Here is a 12,933-nt window from a genome sequence, read left to right as displayed (position 1 = left end):
ATAAAAAAAATTAAAAAAAAAAAAACCCTGCCTTTCTACCACAAGAGGAAACACTGGTTGTGCTCCCTTGCCTAACAAGTTAGTAACCAGCCTCAGTGGTTTTTATTTGTATTTCTTTTGCCTGTGATGGTCTTTGTTTCATTCTTTGTCAGCAGATAAGAGATATTTACATAAGCTGAAAGACCCATATCAGCTTCTTACTGAAATCTCCCAAGTCAATGTCTTGTCCAAATTGTACCGATGTGTAGATGAATTATTTTCATTTCATCTTCCTTAATTTCCTCTGCGTCATCCACAGATGCGGATGATATTGTACAATAAAATTATCAAAAGACATCAGGCAGAGACAGAAGCAGGAACTGAGTGAGGAACTGGTTAATTCATTGGCTGGCTTCCCAGTGCTGCATGGCCAACACGCCATCTGTATTTTCGATTGCTTAAATAAAATTGTGGATACCTTTCTTCTTTCCCATTCACCTTGGACATATTGTTGATGACCGTGACATTTCCCATTTCAGGAATGACCATACCTGAAGAAGACACTGATGTGGGACAAGGCAGTAAATATTGCCTTGTGGCAATTGGGAGACTCCAGGTAAGAAAAAACTCATAGCCTTTTAAATCTCAAATGAAGGCTTATTACCACAAAGTGCAGAAGACGGTCGGTCTGGATGCCTGTTCTGATCACCTGTGTTCTTGGTATTTGTTGGGTTTTGTGTCTCACTCTGTGGGACAAGGCTGAGGCCAAATCTAGAAGAGCAGGGGACTGTGAGCTGTAAGTAGAGTTGTTGCTGCGTTGAGAGGTTGCATCAGCTCATCACCCACACTTGTGGGTTGCCAGGAACTTGACATCACATCCCCGCTTCACCCCCTTGACTATTTCCCCAGGGTCTATGGGATAAAGTCCAAGCTCATCATTAGGAGGGAATGTGTTCTCTTTCCAGGTTCACAAGGGGGCGTAGTTTTAAGGGCAAGAACTTGCCAGCGCCATGCACCCCTCCTGTCTCTCTCCATCCGGGAGATTTAACGGTCTCTGTTTTAATTTTCACGGGCGCTGCAAAGGGTCAAAAGTCAATCACTCCAGCGGAAGTTCCAAGGAACTCCTTTCATTGGCCAGAGGTCTGGGAGAAGGTGAGGGGTTCCCCCAGGTTAGAAGTCCCCTTCTTTCACACCCCTTGGGACCCCTTGGGTCCCCTTCTACCCTCGTGGAAGCCATCTTTCTCTCTCCTGGATTCCCATCCGGAGTCCTCCTTCATGGAAGTTGTCTCTCTTCTCCTTTTTTCCCCTCTTTTCTCTACCTAAATAAAATCACCTTTCTGCAACACTTCTTGGGTCTGATACAGGTATTGATCGACTTACGACCTATGCAACTTACGACCATTCAACTTTACGACCACAATCACTAGCCACCACTGCTCCGCGTCTGGCAGCGCAAACGTTGCCCAGCTGGGCGTGCGATAGTGCGGACCAACTTCTGCAAAATGGTGTAGAGATGATACAAATGGCATAAAATGAACAAAGAAAATTATGATATATAACAATAATGAAAGAAAATTATGATAAAATATGACAAAGATTTTTATAACATCATTTCACAGTACTGTACATATAATATAGCCTACTCAACTTACGACCAAATCGTGTTACGACCGGTCTGTCGGAACCAATCGTGGTCGTAAGTCGGACACTAGCTGTATTTACTTCATGAGTTTACCACGTACCTGCAGTGGTCCTCTCTCTCATTCTTGAGATGGTGGAGACCAAGAACCTACAACATTCTCTCCAGGGAGCTGCGCCTACCCTGCACCCCAAAAAACCCAGTTACAATGACCTCATCTCCTTCCCTTCTTCCTCTCTCACGTCTTATTCCCACATAGCACCCTTCCCCTTTCCATGAACCCCCACCTTTGGGAGTGTTCACAGGCTGTTTTGCCTGGTATTCCCCTGTTCCCCTCTTCTCCTTTCAATATTTCTTATCCTCCTTATCTGCTCATCTTTCAAGACCCAACTAAACTGTCTCCCTAATTTTAGTCTAAATCAATCATTCTCTCCTCCTTACTCTCATAGCACTGAGCTCTACCCTTAGTTACCCTTCTTTCACTGCCTGTTGCAGGAAGTAAGTTGAGTGCTAGCTTATCCCCTGCAACTCCTCAAGGCCAGGGAACGTGTCTTTTTTTTTTTTTTTTTTTTTTTTTTTAGACGGCGTCTCTTCTGTCGCCCAGGCTAGAGTGTGGTGGCGCTACCTTGGCTCACCGTAACTTCTGACTCCTAGGTTCAAGCAATTCTCCTGTCTCAGCCTCCTGAGTAGCTGGGATTACAGGCGCATACCACCATGCCCAGCTAATTTTTTTGTAATTTTAGTAGAGATGGGGTTTCACCATGCTGGCCAGGCTGGTCTCGAACTCCTGACCTGGTGATCCTCCCACCTTGGGCTTCCAAAGATTATGGGTTTGAGCCACCGTGCCTGGCCTGGAGCATATCTTTTACTATGTGAAAATTAAACGTGCTCAATGTCTGGCCCACACAGTAACCACTCATTCAACTGGACGGTTCATTCTTCCTAGGACATTGAGGGTCTTCCCTATGCTGAAGAAGAGAGACGTACCAGACCTGGTTAAGATACACTCATCTCTCATGTGGCTGGTTTCCTAGGTCTGACCATTTTCAGGCAAATGAATAGGCAATTTCATCCATGTATGACCAACACTGGTATTGCTTGCAGATGGGTGAAGAGAGAATCTTTGGGTAAATTCAGTTCACAAATATATATGCTCCAAGTATTTTAACTAGTTCCTTAGGCTCGTTTGCCATCCTTAGTAAAGGGAAGTGGGAGAAGGGAAGGGGATTAGCATTTATTGAGCACCAACATGAGCATGTGCCAAGGTTTAACATGCAGTATCCCTTTTAAGCCTCACAAACACCCTATGAGATTATAGGTTTTATTATTCCCATTGATTGATAAGGCAACTGAAGTTCAGAAATGTAAAGAAAGTGGTCAACTGTTACAGTTAAAGATGGGAACAGGGATGTTTGAACACTTTAGAGTCATTGTACTAAATGACATGGAAGGATCTTTGAAGTTAAATGCATGTGGATTGTTCTTCTCATCTCTGTTACCATCTCCATGTCATCTCTGTCAACACCTCCTCAACTGTGGACTTTCCCCATCCCAGGTGACCAGCTCTCCTGTATGCATGGATATGAACGGGATGTCAGTGCCCACGGAGTTCTTATCCCGGCATAACTCTGATGGAATCATCACGTTTGTGGATCCAAGGTGTATTAGTGTGATTGGCTACCAACCCCAGGTCAGTAGATAGTTTTGAGCTCATGGCAATTGGCTAGAGGTTTAATTTTTCTTAAAACATTCTTACCTCATTTGTTTGAGATACAACGCAATGGCCATGTGGAGAAAAATCATAAAAGCCCATGTACCCTGCCTGGATAGAACGATTGATGTCTTTCCAAGTCAAGAAAGGAAGTTGTAAACACCTGCGCCATTAACATGGACTCTTTCTTCTTTGGATAGGTATCCTTTCTTTTGGATAGATATCCTTCCAAGTCAAGAAAGGACGTTGTAAACACCTGCACCATTCAACACAGACTCTTTCTTCTTTGCCCTCGCTGTTATGTTCCTCTAGTTGATTTTTCACAAACTGGAGTTAAGATGTTCTATTAAAAGGGGCTCTCTTATTAATTAATGTTCATCACAAAGCTCATTAATGTGAAAGACTGCAAAGCCTGGTAAAGATGCCTGCCTAATTTTGCCTAACCTCTCGTTTCTCAAGTGCATTTGGATACTGTTATTTATCCAGGTGGTACATCTTTAGGTCTTTGTTCTGAACTCTTTTTTAAAAAGTCAACATCATGAGAAACAAAAAGGCAGAAGCAATTGTCCCAGATTAAAATAGACCAAGGAGATAAAATAATCATATGTCATGTAAGGACCTAAATTGTGTCCTGGGCCTGAAAACATATTGATAGATAAAACATTTGGGAGACAACTGAAATGTTAATGTGTACAGAATATTGGGTGATGTCATTGAATAATTGATTTTCTTGGGTTTAGTATAGCACATGATATAGCACATTGTCGTTTTGTAAGCTAATCTCATTTTTATGAGATACATGCTAAAGTACTTTGAGGAGAAGTAGCGTGATGCCTATAACTTACCTTCAAATGGTTCAGCAAGAAATTAAGTATATACATGCATATGTATGAACATATCCATACACATGAAAAAAGAAAAATGCGAATGTGACAACATATTGATAATTATTGAATATACTTGGAGTTTATTGTACTATCAACTTTTCTGTAGATTTAAATTTATTTAAAAATATAAAACTTTTTTTTTAAAAGAAGAAAAAAGATGTTTATTCTGAGGAACAGAGCTTGAGATATGTAGATAAGAGTATTTTAATGATGTGTATTTTAGAACTAGAAACAGCTCAAACTAGAACTATTAGGACCCTGCATATAATTCTGCATCTCTAAATTCATGTAAACCTCAAGATTCTTGGATAGAATAATGGGATAAATTGATTTATTTCCAAATTCACTCCGACCTCTGATGGCAATATATTTCCAGCCAGGCCCACTTATCCAGTGGCACCTCCCATGGGCATCCAGTTGCTCCTTGGTACGCAGATAGGACCTCCCCTCCAGTGCCCGCATTAGAGCTCACTTAGGCCGTTTGCTGATTTGGGTTGTGATCAGTAAGTTAGTTTAAACCTTTTGCTGTTTAAGACACTTCCTGGCCAGGCATGTGGCTCATGCCTATAATCCCAGCACTTTGGGAGGCTGAGGTGGGTGGATCACTTAAAGTCAGGAGTTAGAGACCAGCGTGACCAACATGGTGAAACACCGTCTCTACTAAAAATGCAAAAATTAGCCAGGAGTGGTGGCGCGTGCCTGTAATCCCAGCTACTTGGGAGGTTGAGGCAGGAGAATTACTTGAACCCTGGAGGCAGAGGTTGCAGTAAGCCAAGATCACGCCACTGCACTTCAGCCTGGGAGAGGAGTGAAACTCCGTCTCAAAAAAAGAAAAAAAGACACTTTCAACTGGACCACTTTAGTACAACACTTTTGAAGTTATCTATAAACAATGTGTCTTATTCTGATCAGTTTCATTGTGAAACACACTTTTGTTCTGGGCTAATGCTGTGTCCTTTGAATGTAACATAGACTAACAACAGTAGATAGACAGTAAACAGGCTTTTAACAAGTACAGTTATTTTATGATAACCTCGTTTCTTCAGCCACAGGAGAGCTACGATTTCCACATTTAAACAATTCCAGTTTTCATACGCAACACATCTGTCCTCAGGCTATCATTTTGCTTTCTTTTTATGTTTATTAAAGTATGTTTATTGCAGTTTGCCTCTCCAAGACTAACAAAAATAAAATTGCATTTTGAAGCTACTGATGTAGTGCCTTAGCAAAATTAGAAATTGATATTGAGCATGCCAAAGGAACTTAGAATGAATACCAGGAAGCTAGTTCCCTGATGGCTCCCAGGGAAATTTGGCATTCACTTTTTTTTTTTTTTTTTTTGAGACAGTCTTGCTCTGTTGCCCAGGCTGGGGTGCAATGGCGCGCTCTCGGCTCACGCAATTTCTGGCTCCCGGGTTCAAGCAATTCTCCTGCCTCAGCCTCCCAACTAGCTGGGATTACAGGTGTGCACCACCATGCCTGGCTAATTTTTTTATTTTTAAGTAGAGACCAGGTTTCACCATGTTGTTCAGGCTGGTCTCAAACCTCTGACCTCGTGATCTGCCCGCGTCAGCCTCCCAAAGTGCTGGTGTTACAGGCGTGAGACACCGTGCCCGGCTTGGCATTCACTTTTTAAATAGTCTAGGGTGGATCAGGCTAAAGGAGATGAATTAAAGGAGATGGAAGTGAACATTGTTGTCTCACAGTGAGTATATACATAATTACAAGTGGATCTGTGATTAGTAAAGCTTGTCTCTTTTATTTAGGATCTTCTGGGAAAGGACATTTTGGAATTCTGCCACCCCGAGGATCAGAGCCATCTGCGTGAGAGCTTCCAGCAGGTACATACTGCCGGTGCCCTCTTAAAGCTGATGCACAGTCTGGGCACCCATGGATGTGGCTGGCAGGACATTAGTCCTACTGTGTGCCAGGCAGGCTGCAAAGTCCTACCTATGACCTCAGTCAGGGCCCCTACTGGGAAGGCGCTCACAGTCTAGTAGGAAAGACAGACATACATTAATGAACAATTACTGTGTAATAGGAGAAGAACTCTAAAGGGTCATGAAGAAAGAGGCTGCAGAGTGCAGAGGCTGGAAAGGTTAACTGCGTGGGGAAGAGGCAGGACTTGTTCCTGGGGAGAGAACAATTGGGATGGGTCTTAAAGGATGGGCATAGAATAAATGAGTGAACATTCCAGACTGAAGGGGCAGCCCTAGAGATGCAAAGGAGAGGATCCTAAGCAGTTCCTAGTGGCTGGAGTGACACTGGCCAACTTGTAGGAGGTAGTGGGCAGTGCTGATAAATGAGCCCAGTACAGCCAAGTTATGAAAGACCTCTTAAGCCATGCTAAAGAAATAGATTCTCGCCTCAGTCAGTAAGCGTGGGCCAGCGCAGTGGCTCATGCCAGTAATCCCAGCTCTTTGGGAGGCCACGGTGGGCAGATCACTTGAGGCCAGAAGTTTGACACCAGCCTGATCAACATGGCAAAACCTCATCTCTACTGAAAATACAAAAATTAGCCGGGCATGGTGGTGCGCACCTGTAGTCCCAGCTACTTGGGAGGCCCAGGCAGAGGAATTGCTTGAACCTGGGAGGCGGAAGTTGCAGTGAGCCGAGATGGCACCACTGCACTTCATTCTGGGTGACAGAGCAAGACTCCATCTAAATAAATAAATAAAAATAAAGGTAAGTGAGGATCACTTTGAGGATTTTAAGCAGAGCAGTGTTTTGAAAAGCCACTTCAGTAGTCCAGGTATGCAGAAGAGACAGGTGGGGGAAATAACTGGAAACAAAGACGGGAGGCTTTTAAAATTGTCCAGGTAAAAGGTGATGAGGCCAGAATGTGAGCTGGAGCCGTGGGAATTTAAAATAGGGGCAGCTTGTGGAGACGGTTGTTTGACTGGTGCCGAGGCTTTGGATAGACATGGTCAGGTGAGGGGGGATTCAGGATGACCTGGGAACCCGAGAGCGTGGCCACCCCAGTAACAGTGTCATGCACATCGTGACTGTTAGCTGCTGTGTGCCGAGCACCTACTGTGTGCCAAACACTGTGGGAAACCCTGCCCCATGTGCTGTTGAATCCGCACAGTCGTCGGAGGAGGTAGGCATACAATCACCACTGATTGTAGAACGCTGCACCAGGGTGACTCTTAACAAAGCAACCTAAATGGATCAAAACCCGTAGCCAGTGACTTTCATTTGGGAAAAATGTGAAATTGGAATGGTTAAACCTTGTCTTTTTGTGCTGTATGTTTGCTAACTGTGGAGATTATGATACACTTTGCATCGTTTAGGATAGTCAGGTTTGGGTTGGGTGGGCTTCATTTTTCTGGGTTAGTGGAAATGGAGCTTTCACAGTGATGGGGCCTCCATTCGGTGCCCAGTAACCGGCCAGACCCATTTCACTATCTCACGTAGTCCTCACAACTACACAGTTAAGTGTTGTCTGCCCCGTTTTTGTCACAGTGGACTCTGGAGGGTGCAGTTCCCTGCCCCAGGTCGCAGAGCCCAGGGCTCCCTCCCTCCAATGCATCCAATCACAACACCACACCCCGCACACAGGCCTCTCCATCCAGCAGCACAGCAGAGGCTTCACACTGCTGACACTGTCAGAACCCAGTTGGTTTTGAAAAGACGGAGAAGGAATTGACATCTGATCCCACCCCGACATCCAGCTTAAGTAACTCTCACTCTGTGAGCGGCCACCGCATTCCTCCAGCAGGAGGGGAGGCCGAGACAGCAATGCTGGAAGCCCCAGCACCAGCCCGGGCCACAGGGCACAGTGGGCAGCAGCCGAGCAGCCGCAGGGACATCCTGGAACACGCCGTGCCTCGGTCCCATGCTTGTGTTCTTTGGTCTCCAGCCACCAACAGCTGAGGTGGGGATCAAATGTTGATAAAGGGAAGTGGCTTCTTCTTGCAAAAGCAGGGAGGTGGCTACGTCAGCTAAGAGCCAGCTCTTGAACTCTGGATTTGAACAAAAGCACTTGAATAGCCCAGAGGAGGCCCTTAGAACTTGATTGAGTTTGTGAGGAATTTGAGTTTGAGGGGGTGACAGCAAACCAACCAGGGGCCGGGAAACTTGCATCTGCTCTTGGATTCCTTCTCTGGGTCACAGTTTACCTATAAGTCAAAAAGAGCTGAGCTCCGTGAAAGTGAAAGTAGGTTCCCATCTCACTCGTCTCCTTTCTGCTCAGGCACCTTCCATGATGATGAGGATGATGAAGGGGGCTGTTTTCTTGAAGAGCCACCCTAAGCTGGATTTTGTGCTTGGCCTCGGCCGTCCCCTGCATTCCTGGGTTAGGCACAGCATGTGCACTACCCTGGCCTGAAGGCCTGGACCGTTTCACTGGCACCATGCATAGCCGCTCCCCGTGACATCTCAGGTATCCCAGCCTCCCAGGATTTGCCCATGCTGTGCCTTCTGCCAGGAGCACCCTCCCCACACATCTTCACTTGCCAACACTTTATCCGCCCGCCAAATGCATTCCAAACTCTAGTTCCCTCCAGGAGCCATTTTCATGTCCTGACTGCAGGCTGTCTCTCCTGGCCCTCCTGGTAACCCCATGGCACTTCATCTTGAGTTTCTGTAGTGGTATTGAGCATACTCTCTGGATTACAGTTATCTATACGCTGATCCTTCACCTGCCGGCTGAGAGGCTCACTGAGGACAGCGATTGTGCATTGGCAATAGGGATTTATAGAAAGGGCTTTGGTGCCAGGTAGATCTAGGTTTAAGGTCACATAAGGCTTTATTTAGGCAAGGTATTTAACTCCTTTGAGGCTCAGTGTCCAGTTTCACAAAATGCTGTTGTGAGGACTGCCTGAGCTAACACGTCTAAGGTCCTTAGCCTATAACGTGGCCCCAGGAGGGTGCAGAACTGTCAGCCCCCTTCTTCTGTTCTCTTTCCACAGGTCCTAAGGCTGAGCTTCTCTTTCCACAGCTCTTAAGGTGCTGCCTTCCATGTGCTTGTTGCATGGAGCTAACAAGTTTCACACTCTCAGACATTCTAGTTAGAAGAAACAAACCAAAAAAAATCACCTCCTTTCCTCTGCATCCTCAGAGTGCAGAAGATGTGGGCTTTGAAACCTGGACAGTGACTCCCTAGGTCCCATGGTTTTGGTGCAGACACAGAGATGTGCCCTTGGACCCCCTCAGAATGCTGACCTGAGGGGCACATGACCTTGACCTCCAGCCCCACAAGGAAGGAGCCAGGTTGTTGTTGGGGCCACAGATGTGCCCAGCCTTGCATACTCCACAGCTCCGCCTCCTCTTCCGTGGTGTCAGGGACAGCCTCCCACCCTCCCAGAGCTCTTGGTTTGGTTTATTTATCACTCAGGGATTTCCCACCAGGGAGTCTTATCTGACCTCCTCAGGCTCAGATTTTGTCTGGCTTCCCCTAGGGATAGTGCAGAAGGAGGATGGCCAGCCCCGGCCATAGGGCCAGCACACCACTGAGTCACTTTGGGAAGTGTGCTCTGAGAGCCTGCTCCTTGCAGGGCTTGATGACAGAGATGGGTAGACACAGGTGATGAAGACGCCCCTGTCCCCATGCTGTGTACAGTCTGGCCAAGACGGCAGACAACACCGAAGAACAGACCACAGGTGTGATGGGGGTGAGGAATGAGTGAGCCAGGCCTTTCCTGACCACAGGGACCAAGTCCCCTTTCTCATCTGTGATCACACTGTGGTCTCTCACTCAGCAAGCCCAGCCGCCACGGCCCAGAGATTTCCCAGCCCTGCTCTGGGGTCTGTACATGGCCGTGGAGGGGAGAACTCCTGCCTGCCGTATTTTGTGCTAGGGGTGTTATCACACCCAGGCCTAGCCACACCAGTCATTTATATTCCTTCTTCCATTTGTGCTTCACCCATGAGAACCGCATGGGAATGCTGCCTTCTGCACATACGCACGTGTATTTCCGTTTCCGGTTTGCTGGGTGTGCATAGGATGTGTATGGCAGTTGCCCTTTATCTGCAGTGTTGCTTTTCATGATTTCAGTTACCAGCAGTCAACCACAGTCCAAAAATATTAAATGGAAAATTCCAGAAATAACTCTTCAGTTTTAAATTGTGTGCTGTTCTGAGTAGCATGATGAAACCCTGTGCCTCCCCATTCTGTCCAGCCTGGGCCACGGATCCTCCCTGTGGCGACTGTCCACACTGTGCTCGCTGTCTGCCCTTTAGTCTGTTAGCCATCTCAGTTATGAGATCAACAGCACCGTAGGCTTGCATTCAAGTAGCCCTCATGTTACTTAAAAACAGCCCCAAAGTGCAAGAATAGTGATGCTTCCATATTGTTATAATTGTTCCATTTTATTATGAGTTATTGTTGTTAATCTCTTACTGTTTCTAATTTATAAACTTAATCATAGGTATGTATGTATAGGAAACAGCATAGCATCTACAGGGTTTGGTACTATGCACAATTCCAGGCATGCACTGGGGGTTTTGGATTGTAGCTCCCTTGGATAAGGGGGCACTGCTGTATATTTTATTTATTGTCTTTTTCTTTTTCTTTTTTTTTTTGAGGCAGAGTCTCATGCGTCACCCAGGCTGCAGTGCAGTGGCATGATCTTGGCTCACTGCAACCTCTGCCTCCTGGATTCAAGCAATTCTCATGCCTCAGCCTCCTGAGTAGCTGGGACTACAGGCGTGGGGCCCGGCTAGTTTTTGTATTTTTAGTAGAGATGGGGTTTCACCGTGCTGGCCAGGCTGGAGTGTATTTTCATAGAACAAAGGGGAGATCTGTGTAGCCAGGGGGACAATCTTGTGATTTGGAAATAAGATCTGGCTTCCTGTTCCAGCTTTCCCACCAAAGTTGTCTCATCTTGAATGACATATTTAATTTCTCTGAATCTCAGTATTATCAGCTCTAACTAATAAAACTCATCTTACCAAACTCTTGTGAGGCTATTTCTGAAGCAATACATTTGAAATCATACCACAACATCAAAGGATAATAGATAGAAACCTATAAATAAATAAATAATGCACAGAAAGCTATCATTTCATTACGTCACCTACCAGAGAGTCTACTGAATCCATTTTACGATGTTAAGCAGAGGTTAAGAAATAAATCCAGGAATACAATGTAGCTACATACCTGAGTGGGATAACTTGGGGGTGAGTGGCTGGTACCAAACCCAGAATACCCTAGCAGCCAAGGCGAAAAGAAAAACGCTCTGGCTCGCAGAGTTTTCATGATCTGATTTGTAAAAGTTAAGTTAAAAGTCCTGCTATAAAGCAGGACTCTCACACCGTGGTTACAGAATGACCCAAATGCAGCGCCCCGTTCGTTGCACCCGGAGGTAGGCAGAGGAGGTCCCACTGCAGAATGGCTCTTCCTCTCTTATCATCTTTTAGCCACAGTGCCCCTATTCTGAGGTGCTGCTGGCCCCTGCCACCACTGCACTGCCTGCTGCCTCCCCCTCCTCCCGTTTGGCACCATCCTTCCTCCTGCTGACTTCCTTCTCCAAATATTTTCTCAGGTGGTTAAGCTGAAAGGCCAAGTACTGTCGGTCATGTATCGATTTCGCACCAAGAACCGGGAGTGGATGTTGATCCGCACCAGCAGCTTCACGTTCCAGAATCCCTATTCTGATGAGATCGAGTACATCATCTGCACCAACACCAACGTCAAGTATGTACTCTGCCGTCTCCTCCTCCTGGGATCCACATGCGCTTGCTTGGGTCCAGAGCTGGCAGTTTTATCTGGAGCTCCTTTCTCCCTGCAGGCTCTCCCTGCAGCTGGAAATCCCTGCAGAATTAAGAATAGAGGAAACTGACCGCAGGGACCAAGTCCCTCTTCTAATCTGTGATCACACTGTGATCTCTCAGTCAGCAAGCCCAGCTGCCACGGCCCAGAGATTTCCCGGCCCTGATCTGGGGTCTGCACATGGCCATGGAGGGGAGAACTCTTGCTCGCCGTGTTTTGTGCTGGGGGTATTATGACACCCAGGCCTAGCCCCACCAGTCATTTATAGTCCTTCTTCCATTTGTGCTTCACCCATGAGAACCGCATGGGAATGCTGCCTTCTGCACATATGCGCGCGTATATGGGTTCCCATCACTGTTTCCCTCCCGTGTTCCTCCTCCTCTTTTCCCTCCTGATTTGTGAGAAACGAAAGAATGAGTGATGAGCATGACAATCCCTTCCCTTCAGTGCAAGGTGCTCCAGTTTCTGTTCCTCTTTTCTTTCCCCTGAGCATGGACCCCACCCAAGTGGAGCTCTGCTGAGCCCTCCCTTGTTGCTTCCTGCTGCTGCAGCCGCTTGTGCCTGGTTTCTTGGTCCTACTGAAGTTGGAGGTGGAAGAAGTGAGGCTGAGCCTCTTGGCAGCTCTAGGGATTGGGACAGGGGACAGGTGTCCTGGGGGTTGGCACCTCAAGGACACATGATTTCTCCACTGCCCAGCGTGGAAGCATTCTTCCCTGCTCAGGGCCCGAGGATCCCAAGATATCTGCTGGAATCACCTGTGCCATATTCCATGCATGTCAGCAGTCCTGGGCTCCAGTCTTGGCCCCACCACTTCCTGGCTGTGTGACCTTGAACTTAGTCACTTCATCTCTTCACCCCCCTCATAAGGTTGCTGTAAAGATAAAATGACGTCAAGCGGCGGGCCAGACCCTGGGTCCAGCTTCTAGCACAGTGAGTGCGACCTCGGGCAGGCCATGCCCCCTCTGCATTTAGTCTCAAGGAAACACAAGGCCAGGGAACCAAC

The 12,933-nt window shown here is 46.7% G+C and overlaps 1 protein-coding gene across 7 annotated transcripts in view; it reads left to right on the top strand.

The window, feature by feature from the left end:
• The window catches only part of ARNT2 (aryl hydrocarbon receptor nuclear translocator 2), a 189,027-nt gene that overhangs the window by 135,535 nt on the left and 40,559 nt on the right, over window positions 1-12,933 (top strand). For all 7 annotated transcript variants that reach the window (XM_032263864.1, XM_032263867.1, XM_032263866.1 and 4 more), the window contains exons 9-12: window positions 519-595; window positions 3,174-3,308; window positions 5,983-6,057; window positions 11,704-11,855. In XM_032263864.1, coding sequence (XP_032119755.1) covers window positions 519-595; window positions 3,174-3,308; window positions 5,983-6,057; window positions 11,704-11,855 — 439 coding nt within the window. The remainder of the gene's footprint in view (window positions 1-518; window positions 596-3,173; window positions 3,309-5,982; window positions 6,058-11,703; window positions 11,856-12,933) is intronic.

Source organism: Sapajus apella, unplaced genomic scaffold (assembly GCF_009761245.1).
Source record: "Sapajus apella isolate SASKATOON/1434 unplaced genomic scaffold, GSC_monkey_1.0 scaffold139, whole genome shotgun sequence".
Lineage (NCBI taxonomy): Eukaryota > Metazoa > Chordata > Mammalia > Primates > Cebidae > Sapajus > Sapajus apella.
The sequence above is the reverse complement of the archived record's forward strand: the minus strand, read 5'-3'. Positions and strand labels throughout refer to the sequence as shown.